Source organism: Rasamsonia emersonii (genome assembly GCF_000968595.1).
Source record: "Rasamsonia emersonii CBS 393.64 chromosome Unknown ctg1118621760076, whole genome shotgun sequence".
In the NCBI taxonomy this organism is placed as follows: Eukaryota; Fungi; Ascomycota; class Eurotiomycetes; order Eurotiales; family Trichocomaceae; genus Rasamsonia; species Rasamsonia emersonii.
Genome location: NW_013563211.1, coordinates 84672 through 99514, shown reverse-complemented (window position 1 = coordinate 99514; position 14843 = coordinate 84672). Strand labels below are relative to the sequence as shown.

The 14843-nt window shown below is 52.9% G+C and overlaps 5 protein-coding genes across 5 annotated transcripts; 4 read left to right on the top strand and 1 right to left on the bottom strand.

Moving 5' to 3' along the window:
• On the top strand, window positions 1-383 carry T310_3717 (uncharacterized protein; the record flags this gene model as incomplete). The annotated part of the gene is made up of 1 exon (XM_013473440.1): window positions 1-383. A coding segment is annotated over one exon (383 nt), but the record flags the coding sequence as incomplete, so codon positions are not given.
• A 2491-nt stretch (window positions 384-2874) lies between these two features.
• Window positions 2875-7843, top strand: T310_3716 (Membrane bound C2 domain protein (Vp115); the record flags this gene model as incomplete). The annotated part of the gene is made up of 7 exons (XM_013473439.1): window positions 2875-3087; window positions 3166-3228; window positions 3291-3531; window positions 3595-6003; window positions 6060-6200; window positions 6256-6398; window positions 6470-7843. The coding sequence occupies 7 exons, from the start codon at window positions 2875-2877 to the stop codon at window positions 7841-7843; spliced, it is 4584 nt and encodes a 1527-aa protein (XP_013328893.1).
• A 541-nt stretch (window positions 7844-8384) lies between these two features.
• On the top strand, window positions 8385-9605 carry T310_3715 (AMID-like mitochondrial oxidoreductase; the record flags this gene model as incomplete). The annotated part of the gene is made up of 1 exon (XM_013473438.1): window positions 8385-9605. The coding sequence occupies one exon, from the start codon at window positions 8385-8387 to the stop codon at window positions 9603-9605; it is 1221 nt and encodes a 406-aa protein (XP_013328892.1).
• A 1050-nt stretch (window positions 9606-10655) lies between these two features.
• Window positions 10656-12352, top strand: T310_3714 (uncharacterized protein; the record flags this gene model as incomplete). The annotated part of the gene is made up of 4 exons (XM_013473437.1): window positions 10656-10843; window positions 11020-11468; window positions 11690-12082; window positions 12195-12352. The coding sequence occupies 4 exons, from the start codon at window positions 10656-10658 to the stop codon at window positions 12350-12352; spliced, it is 1188 nt and encodes a 395-aa protein (XP_013328891.1).
• A 902-nt stretch (window positions 12353-13254) lies between these two features.
• Window positions 13255-13830, bottom strand: T310_3713 (uncharacterized protein; the record flags this gene model as incomplete). The annotated part of the gene is made up of 2 exons (XM_013473436.1): window positions 13255-13591; window positions 13661-13830. 2 exons carry the CDS (start codon window positions 13828-13830, stop codon window positions 13255-13257), a joined length of 507 nt encoding a protein of 168 aa, XP_013328890.1.
• Between the last annotated feature and the right edge of the window lie 1013 nt (window positions 13831-14843).

Genomic DNA, 14843 nt, shown 5'->3' with positions numbered 1-14843 from the left:
CGAACGTGCCCGCGTGGGCGGCGGGGTCGGTACGTGCGCGTGAAGACCTTGTACGATTGCCGCCACTGCGCGGCGAAGGCGTGCCAGTCGGCGTCTGTCAGGCTGGCGACTCTGGCCCGCAGCGATGCGGAGAGGTCGCGCTGGGGATCGTGCAGGGCGTCCTGGGCGTGTTTGGTCAGGGCACGGTGGATCGAGGACCGCCAGTCGACGACGGTGCCGAAGACGTCGAAGAAGAGCGCCTGCAGCATGGCAGTAATATGACAGTAACATATATTACAAGCCTAGACGAGCAGCGCGAGTCGTTGAAGGCTTTATATTATCATGTAGAAAGTGTATTTGACGATTGTTTGGAAATAATAAGACAGACAGACGCGGTTATGTGAACATACTGGAGGTTAGATCACTTCTGGCGCATATGACACCATGAGAATAGTTCTGCCAGCCAATAACAGTAGACTTGCTAAGCTTAAGATATTCATCTTATACTAGCCATGCGCTGCTTCTCATGAGTACATTCTCTGTATATGATCCTTGCAGGGAAATGCCGGAAGCAACCCGGCAACAGGCGAATCTTTTCTCCTGCGGCCGATGTCGGGATCGCGGGACAAGGAAAAGGATCGGATTGCCAACAAAATCACTGCATCTTCTCTTGGCTATAGGAAATTTCGTGCAGATAGATACTAGTGCATCTGTTTTGGAATTCCCAGGCAAATATATATTTAGAGTACGTACCATACAGAACATATTTTGGAGATAGGATTTGTACTAATATTAGGAGAATGAATATGCAAACAAATATCCCACAAAAAATGCAAGATAGTGTAGTAATTTGGTTCCCCACATGACAAATACTGCAGCCCCCAAGCATGGCGGGGTATTTTCTAACCGAGGGTTTGTTGGTTTTTTTTTTGCTTGTGCGTTGACCTCAATGCCAATTGAAGAACAAGGAAAATAATTGGTTTGCAAGAAAAAGAAAATTGCCTGAAATCAAATCGTCTCGTCCAATGCAGTATGCAGATGATCTCAACTGCAATGCACGAAAGTCCTTACTACACCGTCACTGCGGTTGGCTGGCTTGATCGAGGATCAGACGGTCAGACAGGAATGTTTTTTTATAGAGTCCCCCCATTATTGTCGATGCGAGCCCACAGATTATTACTCCGTATAGGGGGACACTCCTGATCGGCTTCAGGAACCATTCCTGAAGTAAAGGGGCTCAGGGCTGTGAAGATCTCTCCCAGAACCACGGTCGGATGCTCCGATCGACAGCACTAGTCAACCCATCAGCCCGTTCCGCGCGATTAGTGCCGCGGGCTGCACAACACCACAATTCAGGTGGGCCAAGGAATGAAATTTATTTTCAGCAATGCAGAGAAGACGTGGCGCGCCACGTCCGAGGCCACCCCTGGTGGACGGAGCTCCTCATGCATGGCGGTGCAGGGTGACGTGCTAGGCTGCAATCAACGACAGCAGAGGCGACAGGTCATAACCTCGGGAATCATCATAATAATCATGCAGACTGCGTCGGCGGGTCTGGTCTCGTGCAGCTGCAGTTGCATCTGCCAGCAAAAATAGCTGGGCGAATTAGTATGCGCAATCGTTGGCTCTTCCTGGATGGGACGGATTAGTCAGCCAGCCGGCGTGGGCGTACCACACGTCACGGATCCGTTCCTGGCCACGAGCCACAACAAGAGAAATTCTTTCTCTCGATTCTTCCTGTTTCGGTCTTCAGACGAGAGCAGACCAGACGACAGCTGGCTTGCTGCATGCGGATGGCTGTGTGACGCTGCATGCAGCACGCCAAACCTTGTTGCCGTGCTTTCGTCCCGAGTCTTTTTTCTCTTTCTTTTTTGCTCGCATCGCTCTTTCTCATGCGTGGATTCCAACCTTAATCGCGCCTTCCCCTCACTGTTCCCCTCCGGGCGTCCGCAGGGCAGCCACGGGCCTTCCGTCTTTGGCTGTGGCGGTGCGGCTGGAGTCGATAGATCTCGCGCCGGCGCTCGCTGGCTCCGATTTCCACGGCGGGCCCGGTGGAGCGTGCAATCCACAATCCACGCCTCTGGAATAGCGCTGCCTGCGCCTGCTCGTGCTTTCCCCTAACGCCATCTGGCTGGCTTGGGGCCTCTCGCCTCGGGGCTCCAGGTACTCCTGTGTTGCTCGGGATCTGGAGTGTTCAGATTTCTACTCCCTACTTATTGCTGCGATTCCTTCCAGTCATCCTTCCCCAGACGTCTCTCTGCTGCTGATCGACGGCTCCTCCGCCTGCTACCAAACACCAGCGGCCTGCAAGCAGAAGCACGCCCTGCACCAGCCACAGCGCGCCGCTGCATTCCCCAGTCGCTGCGCCCTGACTGGCCGCCGGCGTGCGCGGTTACGTATCCACCGGCGAGCCAAGGCAGGCGCTTCTGGAGAAATCCAGCGATTCCAGCTGTCCGGTCGGGCCAACGACCGTCGCCCTCCCTCGGCCTCCTTGCTGGGTCCCTACCTATTACTTCACGGACAACAATACCAGCTCACCTCTCTGTTCTGGATGCCATCCTTCCTCCGTTCTCTCCTTTTCTTTCTCCCGAGGGAGGTTCCCCAGGCCCAGGAATCGTCCCCTCTGCAATCGAGTTGATCCTCACCAGACCAGCCGATTTTCGATCGCTTCCAGTTCCACCTTTTGCGGCCAAGAGCCGCCGTCTTGGAGCCACTCTGACGTCGACAGGCTAGAACAAGTTGTCAGCAACACCAGCAGCCTTCGTCACCTTTTAACGGCCCCCCGTGCCGTCCAAGGCGACTGTCCAGCTCAATTGCTGAAATTGAAGTCTCGCAGCCTGTCTTCTCCCCCAGAAGGGCTCGTGTGCCCAGCTGGGTAGAGCAAGTGCAGCAATCATGGCGCCCTCCCCCGAAGAGGCCCCCAAGGCCGAGGCCAAGCAGCCAGGTGCCATCGAGACTGCCCAGGCAGCTGCCCAAGACCCCCAATCCCACATCCAAGCCGAGACCGCAGAAAAGGAGCTGGTCGAACAGAGCCGCAAGGCCGGCGTGCCAGCTTTCCAATTTGACCCTGATGCGTCTCCAAAGGAAAAGGCCGAAGCAGTGAAATCAGTAGGCCACGACACTCGCCCAAGAATCTCGCGAGAGATTTCTTTTCCCGCATTGCTGACCTCGCCATCTCATCCGTAGGCCCTTCCCCCAAATTTTAGCAACCCGAAAAAGCCCACGGGAGTAGCAGTGGTATCGGATCTTGTAAGTTCCAAATCCCGATCGCACACTCCCATCCCGCTCGTTGCTGATGTTCGCTCTCCCAGGATGTCAAAGGCCCCGACAAATATGACCTGCCTTCCCCAGCCAAACCCGCAGACATAATCATCCATCCTCCCGCCGAAGACGGAGCCAATGACCAATTGACGGACGATACGCGATGGGCCCGAGACCGGACCGGATGGGCTCCACAGTTCGAGCAACACAAAGAGGACCAAGAGCAAGAGGAGACGTTGCTGGACCATCGGACCACCTTGGAGGGCAAGCTGGATGATAAGTTTTTCGGAGGTGGGTGGTGTCTATGATGAAGCAGTTGGTCTCGTTCGTTTGATTACTAACAGATGGCGGCAGATTGGTATCACAATGCGGCCGTGATTGTGTTCGCCTGTCTATCATCCTGGCTCATCGCGGTGCTGGGAGGAGGCCTTGGTTGGGTTTTGATCGTCATGGCGACCTGTGGCACTTACTACCGAACCTCCATCCGCCGCGTTCGACGTAACTACCGCGATGATATTCATCGGGAGCTGGCAAAGCAACGTCTGGAGACGGACACTGAAAGCCTGGAGTGGATCAACAGCTTCCTGGTGAAATTCTGGCCCATCTATGCGCCCGTGCTGTGTGACACCATCATCAACTCGGTCGATCAGGTCCTGAGCACGTCGACCCCCACCTTCCTCGACAGTCTGCGATTGAAGACCTTCGTTCTCGGATCCAAACCCCCGCGGCTGGAACATGTCAAAACCTACCCCAAGACGGAGCCGGACACGGTGCTCATGGACTGGAAATTCAGCTTCACGCCCAACGATACGATGGACTTGACCGCCCGCCAGCTCAAGGACAAAATCAACCCTAAAGTGGTCCTCGAAGTGCGAGTCGGCAAGGGCGTGGTGAGTAAGGGTCTCGACGTCATTGTGGAGGACTTTGCCTGCTCCGGCTTGATGCGGGTTAAAGTCAAGCTGCAGATCCCCTTCCCCCACATTGAACGTGTTGACGTGAGTTTCTTGGGACGGCCAGAGATCGATTATGTGTGCAAGCCGATTGGTGGAGAACATTTGGGCTTCGATATCAACTTCATCCCCGGCCTGGAGTCCTTTATCAAGGAGCAGATCCATGGCAATCTGGGTCCGATGATGTACGAACCCAATGTTTTCCCAATTGAGATTGCGAAGATGCTGGCGGGCAATCCGGTCGATCGGGCGATTGGTGTTGTTGCTGTTACCCTTCACGGAGCTGTGAACCTGAAGAATTCCGAGCGATTGGGGAACACCAACGACCCGTACGCCACCGTCTCCATCAACAGCCGGAACGAATTGGGACGGACCAAGATCATCCATGACACCAACAACCCGCGCTGGAACGAGACTCTCTACATCATCATCACGTCGTTTACCGATTCCCTAACCATCCACATTTACGACTACAATGACTTCCGGAAAGACAAGGAACTGGGTGTAGCGACGTTCCCCCTCGATCAGCTGGAGGAGGAACATGAACATGAAAACCTCAATCTGGATGTTTTGTACAGTGGTCGGAATCGTGGTGTTTTGCAGGCCGACGTCCGCTTTTTCCCCATCCTGGAAGGGAGGAAGCTGGAGAACGGCGAAGTCGAACCGCCGCCTGAGCTGAACACCGGCATTGCCCGGTTTACGGTCGAGCAGGCCAAGGACTTGGATGGCACCAAGAGTCTGGTTGGCGCTCTCAACCCGTATGCGGTCCTCCTGTTGAACGGAAAGGAGGTCCACATCACCAACAAGCTCAAGCGGACCAACAACCCGATCTTCCAGAATCCGTCGAAAGAACTGCTCATCACCGACCGTAAGAACGCTCGTCTGGGGCTCGTGATCAAAGATGATCGAGATCTCGCGACGGACCCGGTCATCGGCAAATACCAGATCAAGGTCAATGACATGCTCAAGATGATGGAAAAGGGCCAAGAGTGGTTCCAGCTGAGCGGGGCCAAGACCGGTCGGGTCAAGATGACGCTGGATTGGAAACCTGTCGCTCTCCGGGGCGTGGCAGGCAGCGCAGGCTACATCAATCCCATTGGTGTCGTCCGGCTGCATTTCAAGAGCGCCAACGACCTGCGCAACCTGGAGACCATGGGCAAGTCCGACCCCTATGTTCGCGTCCTGCTGTCTGGCATTCCCAAGGGCCGGACAGTTACCTTCCGGAACAACCTCAATCCGGAGTGGGATGAAGTGGTCTACGTGCCCGTTCACAGTCCTCGGGAAAAGCTCACCTTGGAAGTCATGGACGAAGAGACGATGGGCAAAGACCGCACTCTCGGTGAGGCTGAGCTCCCGTTAGCCGATTACATTCATGAGGGTGAGAATGGGGAATACGAAGTCGATGACGAAAAGCAGCCCATCACCAGTGGGCTTCGCCTGCATGGCCGGGGACAGGTCAAAGGCTACCTCCACTACACCGTTGCCTTCTATCCCACGTTGAACGTCGTGGACCCCGAAGAAGAGGCTGAGGAAGCAGAAGAAGATGGAAGTGATGGCCGACCATCCACCGCGCTGTCGAGGAGGAGCGACTCGAAGCGGAAGAGTATGGATTCGACCAGACGGAAGAGCGAAGACGCCCCGCGGCCCAGCACGGACCTGTCTAAGGCCAACGGCCGACCGAGCCTGGAGGCCAACAGCCCTAAGCCCCTCCTCAATGGCGATGCTGCCTCCAATGCGGAGACTACCTCTATCGCTTCGTCTGCGAAAGAGACTCCCAAGATCTACATCGGACCAGAGGATCTTAAGAATTACGGTATGTATCGCCATTGGTTTCACCGTCGCTCCCGAAACCGAGCTAATGATGTCCAGAATCCGGTTTGCTTGTTTTCAAACTTCTCGAAGGCCAATTGTCACATCCCAATTTGCAGCTCGAAGTCGTCTTGGATGACCATTTGTTCCCATCGTACACGTCACAGAAGGTGAAATCAAAGGATGCGACATTTGCAGATAGTATGTATTTCCGTCAATCAACGTGTCGAAGAGTTGGCTCTGACTTGATCTGCAGTTGGCGATGCTTTTGTCCGCGAGCTGGACGTGTCTCAGATCACACTCCGGCTTGTCCAGCGGAGTAAGGAGAAGGACGAGGACGAATCGCACACGGTCGCCAAAATGACTGGGCCGACCTTGCAGACTCTGCAGCGCTGCTTGGTATGTTCCTCCTTTTTATGGTCACGTCCCCAAGAGGGTTGCAGTCTTGGCTGACGAAGAGCGATTCATAGTACACTCCCACAGAGCTGGTTCTCCGGTCGAATGACGGGGCAGTCAACAAGATCAAAGTCAGCCTCAGATTCATTCCCGTCAAGATGAAGCTGGATCCGCGTGAAAGCATCAACAATTCGGGTACTTTGCGTGTTGACGTGCTTGACGCGGCTGATCTCCCATCGGCGGATCGGAATGGATACAGCGACCCCTACTGCAAGTTCAAGCTGGCCGGAAAGGAGGTGTACAAGACCAAGGTCCAGAAGAAGACGCTTCACCCGGCTTGGAACGAGTTCTTCGAGACTCCAGTCAAGTCCAGGATTGGCGCCGATTTCCGCGTGGATGTCTATGACTGGGACTTTGGAGACAAGGCGGATTACTTGGGCGGTGCCCCGATCGATCTGGAGCAGCTGGAACCTTTCCAGTTGAAGGAGGTGTCGTTCCCTCTGGACGGAAAATCCGGAGTCATCCGGCTAAAGCTGCTCTTCAAGCCATCCTACGTCACCCGGTCCCGACAGGGCTCGTCGACGTTCTCGGGGACATTTGCAACCCCCGGAAAGATCGTGGGGGCTCCTGTCAAGGGTGTTGGCATGGTTGGTGGAGGTGTTGTTAGGGGTGCCACCTTCTTGGGCCGTGGAATTGTTTCTCGGTTCCGGAGCCACGAAGAGGAGGAACCCGCAGCGACTACAACTCCTCCGAGCGAGGCCAAAGAGCAGTCTCCGCCCAGAACTCCTAACCCCAAGCCGGAGGGCCTTCAGCGCTCGCCAGCCCTGCTCGTGGACGGTGCTACTCCTCCTACGGCAGCGGCAGCGGCAGCGGCTTCTACACCGGAGAGTCTGCAACGGCACCACAGCCGCACCCGCAGCGTGGTCTCGCAGTTTGGCGGCGACAAGGGTGGCGACCTGGGAATCGCAACGTTTACTATCATCTCCGCCACCGGGTTCCCGGCGTCGGCCCATGTGCGGGTGATTGTCAAGGTGATCGGCTCCAAGGGTGCCAAGGATGTGCATAAGACGAAGGCGATCAAATCCAGCAGCGGAACCGTGCAGTTTGATGCGTCGCACGAGACATTCCGGGTGCCGAATGTGGCGGCCGACGCGCAGTTCCAGCTGCGGGTTGTGGATCACTCGACGTTTGGTTCTGACGACGTGTTCGGAGAGACGCTGTTTTTCGTGGACGACCAAGGGTCCGTCGCCGGCCGGGAGAAGACGATCAAGGTGGGTGATGGACAAGTGACGCTCAAGAGCAGTTTTATTCCTAGCGACGCTGGCAGCATTCGACCGGGCACGGCCTACTCTGCCAACGGGGATGCGGCGGAGGGCGGTGAAACTCCGGAGAGGAAACCGCGACGGAGCTTCCTGTCGAAGCGGAGCGCGAGTACTAATCAAGGGTAGAGCTTTTGCAGGCGCTGGTATTTGCGGATCGGGTGGCTGTTTCTTTACTGTTTGTAACGCTGCATTGCATTGCATTATTCTTTGTAATTGTGATATCCTTACTGGTTTTTTTTTTCTCGTTCCTCAACAGGAGCACCACTGGCTTTCGGTTCCTGAGAAATGAAGATTCCATTGTTATTAATTACGGGGCCGTTCAAAACGAAGTTACACTGCAGCTGGTTAGAAGAAAATAAGGAAAGTTAGCACGAGGACGTCTCTCTTCTGAGACGTTGCTGTCTGTCGTGTAAAACGACCGTTCAGGAGGCACATGCAAGGCCCACTGTGATTGGGCAGTGCCGGCGACTAGCAGAAGCTCGGACGCGCCTTCTAGAAAGGGGGGAGAAGCATGGCGCCTGCCGCTTGCGCAAGATGATCGCTGCCTGCCTAGCTAGGCAGGTCCAGCCACTGCCAGCGTGTGTCCCCCCGAGATAATAACAATAATACTCGATCGGGCATCTTCTTCTCTTCCCTTTCTGCTGTTACAGACAGCACGCAGTCCGACATGGCCGCTGACACCCCCACTGCGACGGTAGTCATCATCGGCGCGTCCTTCGCCGGCCTCCAGGTCGCCAATGGCCTCCTGAAGGCCCTGCCACCTAGCCGGGCGAAGGTCAAGGTGATCCTGATCGACCCGTCCGACAAATGGTACTTCAACATCGCTGCGCCCCGGATTGTCGCCAAACCAGCGGCTCTCCGTCCGGAGCAGTACCTGCTCCCCATCGACAAGGCATTCGCCAAGAAGAAGCTTGCCAAGGACTCGTTTGAGTTTGTCAAGGGCCGCGCGACGCGTATCCATCCCGCCTCTCGCACTGTCGCCGTGGAGGTGTCCTTGTCCTCGGGAGGGACCTCGTCGTCCTCTGTGTCCTACGACTACAAGTATGACTACCTGGTCATCGCATCCGGCAGCTCGACCAGCTCTGCCTCGCAGGGCATGTACGTGCCATTCAAACCCACCGGCACGGGGGCAGACGACCTGGAAGCGGCTATCAGTCGCACGCAAAAGACTCTCTCCGAGGCCAAGAGCGTCATCATCGGCGGCGCGGGGCCCATCGGCGTCGAATTGGCCGGCGAGCTGGCAGAAGCCTGGGCCGGTCGCACGGAGTCGGACACGTCAATCACCCTTGTCTCGGCGAGCGAGCGCGTCCTGCCCATGCTGAAGAAGTCTGCGGGCAAGGCGGCCGAAAAGCTCCTGGCCAAGCGGGACGTCAAAGTGATCACGTCGCGCAAAGTGGTTGAGGCGGTGCAAAATGATCAGAAATGGACCGTCAAGCTCGACAACGGCGAGACGCTGACGGCAGACGCGTACATCGCCACAACGGGCGTGGTGCCCAACAACAGGTTCATCCCGGCTGAATACCTCAACGAAGATGGCTGGGTCGAGGTTGATGAGTACTTCCGCGTGAAAGGCAAAGACGAGCAGCAAGAGAAACAGCCGATCTACGCCGTTGGCGACATCACCGCCTATCCTATCCGCACTTCCCTCAAGGTCGCTGAGCAGACCCCTGTTGTGGTCGCGAACCTGAAGGCCGACATTCTGGGGAGCGGCAAACAGCGCCGCTACGTCGAGGATGAGAAGAAGAAGATCATGATGGTCGTTCCTGTGGGTGCGGCTGGTGGCACCGGGCAGATCATGGGCCTGCGCGTCTGGGGGAAGCTGGTGTCGATCGCGAAGGGCAGGGACTTTCTTGTGTCCAGGGCGGCGGGTATGGTTGGGTTGGATTAAGCCTGCTTCTTTTTTCCTTCCTTTTTTTTTTCCCCCACCGTTTCCCTTTTCTTCTTCTTCCTTTCTTTTCTTTTTTTTCCCCCCCCTTCTTAAATACTTCCATGCGCATTTGCTTTGACTTGACTTCTTACGGAGTACGGACGTCCGTACGCAGTATGCCATTCTCTTTTTCTTCTTTCGTCTATCAGATACCACTACTGCCAGTTCAACCTTTCCTTTCTGTTGAGCATTGCACACACCTATCGAGCAGATCAATTGTGTGTCTCTTTTTCTTTCTGTTTGAAAGAACTTATTGTACACTTATTGCATGCCTGTTTGTTATAGAAGTGATAATTCCTTACTATTGACAACAATAGAGTTCGGGAACTTATAGATCTATTTTTCCAGTTGTCCAATTTTCTTGATCAGGCTGTCTACAACGCCGCCGGAGAATCGAAAACCGTAGCGGAACATCACAATACCTGTCCTGTTGACTGAGATTGAGACAAGCCATGGCAGATTCGACTCGTTCCGTGGAAAGAAGTTTTAACTTCATCAGAGTGTTAGTACAGGAAATGTATTCAATGAACTACCTATCACATAATTATGGACCGTATCTTGTCTGTGAAAACAGCTGCACAATCTTACGATACGATAGCATAGCCAGGAAACGGACGAAGTGAGGTATTTAAACACTGGTGCAAAGCAGGACGACGGCTTTTTAGATGCTCTTCTGTCGGGAATTATGAATAAAATCTTGTTGCAAAGAAAGAGCACTTGAGGACAAGTGAGATGGATCGATTCGATAAGGAGCAATCAGGGTGTTTCTCTGATCGATCGGTATAGGTGCGATGCAACGTAGTCAGCTGACACTCTTCTAATACTGAGACTTGACATGCTGACACATTCGACAGCGCTGAAAATAGCACAATCTTAGTCGAATACAACATCGTACTGTCTTAGTCGTCTACTGCTAGTGGCGGACGTGTCAGGTATTCTATAAGATGGCTCCTCTTGAAATCTCACTTCTTTCGCCTATTATCAAATCCCGCCAGAAGTGTGATTCTCGCCATGGACATGAACAATCCCAAGATCGGCCCCGTCTGCAAGTTCATTCTCGACCCGAAAGGCTCCATGAAGAACTCCATTGCGGACGGTCTGGATAACATCTACAACAATCGGACCTCGAACCAGCCGTTCCCAGGATACAGCTCGTCGGCGAATGATCAATCAATCATCCATCAGCCGCATTCTCACGGGTCTGATCTGTCTTTTTCCCGCCATCCCATCATTACCAGGAATATCACACCCAGCCCGCCCAAGGACCACCAGTGGAGTTCCCAAGCTATCCAAATCCGACACCGCATGGCGCACCGTATCATCCCAAGCCTCAGCGGATTGTCCAGTTCGACACGAACCCGGTTGAAATCGACAGTGCTGTGCCGCCGTCCGATCTGAGTTCTCTTCTCCCGCCTGAAGGCGACTGGGAGAGTCCTCGGCCAAACAGCGCCCATCCGGTTGCGTCGCGCGTTCCGACACCGGCCCTGCCTCAGCAGCAGCAGCAGCAGGATTCCTCTCAGCTTCTCGCACCGTCACAGCCATCAGAGCAATATACGCATCCCCAGAGAGGGAGGTCACCTTCCTCTGCGTCGGCATCGGACCACGAACGACACGGCGTGTCGTCTTCCCCTCCGCAGCATCGCGGATCGATCGAGCAGCAGCAGCAGCATGCCCTTCCCCCTCCTGAGATCCATGTCAAGGGGCCAAGTAGTACTCACTCAGAATACAGCCATGCAACCGAACGAACGCACATCCGTCACCGGTACCATCAGCTGGTCGCGCGGTTCGAGACGCTGAAGTTTGCGTACTACACTGCCAAGATCTGTACGCCCCTCACATCCTGCACATGCATATCGACCGACTAACTGACTGCATCCCAGACACCCCACAGAAAGACCTCGGCCCAGCCGCAGCCTAGCTGCGCAACTCGTGCCGCGAGATCCTGGCCTTGAGGCAGACGCACGCCGCAGAATTATCCCACCACCACCACTGCGCGGAGCATGACATCCACGACAGCATCACTATCGGCTGGCAATAGCAGCTAGACCTGTGGACGGACATTTTCGAAGAGGAGATTGTTGCGACGCTAAGAAGGAATGCAGATGCAGGTGGCGGCAGCGAAGCACAATTGCAGGACTATTTCGGGCTCTTGGGGCTGGAAGCGGAGTCAGCGAAAAAGTCAGCGAAGAAGGACGCTGATCAGTCTGACGAGGAGGAAAAGTCATCGTCGACAAGAGTCTCGAAGAAGGAACATAACGACTACGATTCCGATAATAGTGATGAGAACTCCTCTGGGAGTGAATCCGCGTCGACTGGCAGACATTCCCATTCCCATTCGCATTCCCATTCGCATTCCCATTCGCAGCAAGCACCACCGAAAGGAATATTGAAAAAGACGGTTTCGTTTGATAGTTCGGTGAAGAAGGGGAGTAGTGGTAGTAAGAAGCGGAAATGAGTTGCTTAGCTCTGCCTTTTCTTGGTGTTTTTTTTTTGCGTTGTATGAGGGTGGTGACGGGGATGTAAATCTGTCTATGTCTATATCTATTATAGCAGGAATAGTCAAAACTCAGATGAGCGCATTTTGCCAAAATCTTAATGTGAGATGGAACTTCCAAGCCAGTCGTTCAGCTTGCAGTGATGTGATATCGAGAAATGGCGCCGTTTCAGACCTGGCTGTTGGAGCGAGACTGAAGTCTATGCTCGCGTGATCTCATCAATCCAGCTGTGCCCTGCAAATAAAGGTCTAGATCTTGTCAGAAGTATTATTATTATCGCCATGTGGGGTCTCGTACCTTCCAGAAGGGGAAGACGGTCTGCAGCCATAAAGAAGATAGTGCTTACTGTGCTGGACAAAGCACTACCAATAGGCCTGGACACAAGCATGTGGACAAGCACGCAGACAAGCAGGCTGGCAAACAAACAAACAAACAAACACATGCCATAGGGTTAAGGGTTAGGATTCGATCCGCTATCTTGTCGATGGAAGACGCAATTATTTCTTGCTGACATCGGTCAAGATTGGAGGATCAGCAAAACCTCGCCCGTCGAAAAGACGCAGTGGTGTTTTCGTAGCACCCTTCCTCCTCGCAAGAGGACTGAGGGTGTGGGCTTTTTTATCGTCGGACTTTTTTTTTTAAAGTTTTTAACCAACGCGAATGTTATTTCAACTAGGTGAAATTAGTATATGCTCATTGATAATGTTGACATTGCTGCTGAAGTCCAACTCTACCTGCTTGCATGACAAGCATAACATGCTGAGGAATATAAGTCTACACGGATCCAAGGTGGTCATCTCTACAACCAGCCAGACATCAACAATATATATATACTGTTTACGGCTGATACTTGTTCCCTCCCCAGATAAAACCACTTGTAGAGCTGGTTGGAATGATTTATCAATTGAATCTGCTTCTCTTATCACTTGAACGCGCAAACAGCGTGGAATTTGATAAAATTTATCGTAGTTACTATCTTGACAATTTCATATCCTTCTAGACAAGACAAATTCATACATACATAGCTCTCACCAAACAAAAGTACAAAAAAAAAAAGAAAAAGAAAAAAAAAAGCAGCACAAGCAACACCACACCTGCCCCATTGAATCAATCACTCACTTCTTACAGTGATGAAGACTAGCCGTGGAAGCATTAGCCGCTCCAGTCAGAGTACTCAAGACCTGACCAGGGAGAAGATTGGAAGCCTGCTGCTGCTGCTGGCGATGATGATCCTGGTGGTGGTGACGATGATCGTCATGCTCTCTTCCACCATGCTTCTTCAACTGGTCCTCAATGAGGCTTCCGATGATGGCGCCGCCAAACGAGCCCAGGAAGCCGTGGTTCAATTTGTGGCCTGTAAAGCCGCCCGCAAGACCGCCGGCGAGGGCACCGCCAAGGCCGCGCTCGCCTTCGCCAGCGTTGAGTTGATTCTCTGCGGGAGATTCTCCAGGGCTGTGATAGCGGATAATTAGCATTATGTAGAGAAGGCAGGAAGACGAGCAGAGACGCAGTGTGACGTACCCGGGGAACTCGTTCTGGGGTCCTGGAGGAGCAGTCCATTGATTCTGCTGCTGTTGGCCGTGTGGTGCATAATATGAATTCTGCTGTGGCCCGTAGCCAGGCTGAGGCTGTCCGCCTTGGCCATAATAGTCCTGATTATGGCCAGGCTGGTATTTACGAGGAGCTGACATGGTGAAAGACTGGATAGAACTAAGTAATGAAGTATATACTATTCTTTTAGAATAGACGTGGTTGGTGATAGAATGTCGCCCTGTGACAACAGACAGGACATTTTATAGCAGGGAAACAGGCAGGCAGCCTCATCTTGTCTATAATTAGTCCTGCCATACTGTAGTGTTTGTGATTGCAAATAGATTGATAATTGACTTGAATATGTCAGAGTGTTGTGACATGAGTCAAACCGTACAGCACTGCCAGGCGTTGAATCCCTCTTTCTGAATGCTGTAATATTATGAGGTGAAGTCTGCAAAGGCTTTTTCAGCTCGTGTCCTACTTTCTCGGATGATGAGGTTGGTCGATGCTGTAGTCAGCTGACTCGCAGACTGTGACTCGCCCGCGTAAGCTGAGTCGTGAGATCTATTCAGCCCGAAAAAAGGAAGGAAGTCAATAGGGTGGATTCATATTCTTGGTACCTATGTACTGTACGTAGTACTCTGTACATACATACTCTGGAGTCGAGATTTCCAGTAACGGCATTCATTTACGGACATTCAGAAATAATAATAACAAAAGAAGTCTTGAGTATAGTTCACAGGCACCATTCAATTTCGATCAAGATTTTGCTGAAGCCTTAAGCGTGGAATTCTCCCTCTCTCTCTCTCTTTCTTTTTTTTTTTCAAAGTCTTGTTAGTTAATAGTCGAGCAGGTTCGAAATTCAAAAAGTAGCCAGCCATTCTCAAAAGCAAAAGGCAGAGATGCAAGACTGACGAAATTGATGCTGTTTCTTTAATTTATACGGATGAACCTATTATATACTTAGCAGGTAGATAGACAGTTGTCAGGGTTCATCAATTCACTGCAGTTTATATTTTTCCTTTCACTCTTCAGGGTGAACTTTTTTTTTTGAGTAAAAACAGACAGACACATTCGTAAGAAATCGACTATTCTTTGCATTGCATTTCAGGGTGATTGGTAACAATGCACCTGCGGCTTTTTTTATGCTTTTGAGAGCCCACCTGATCAA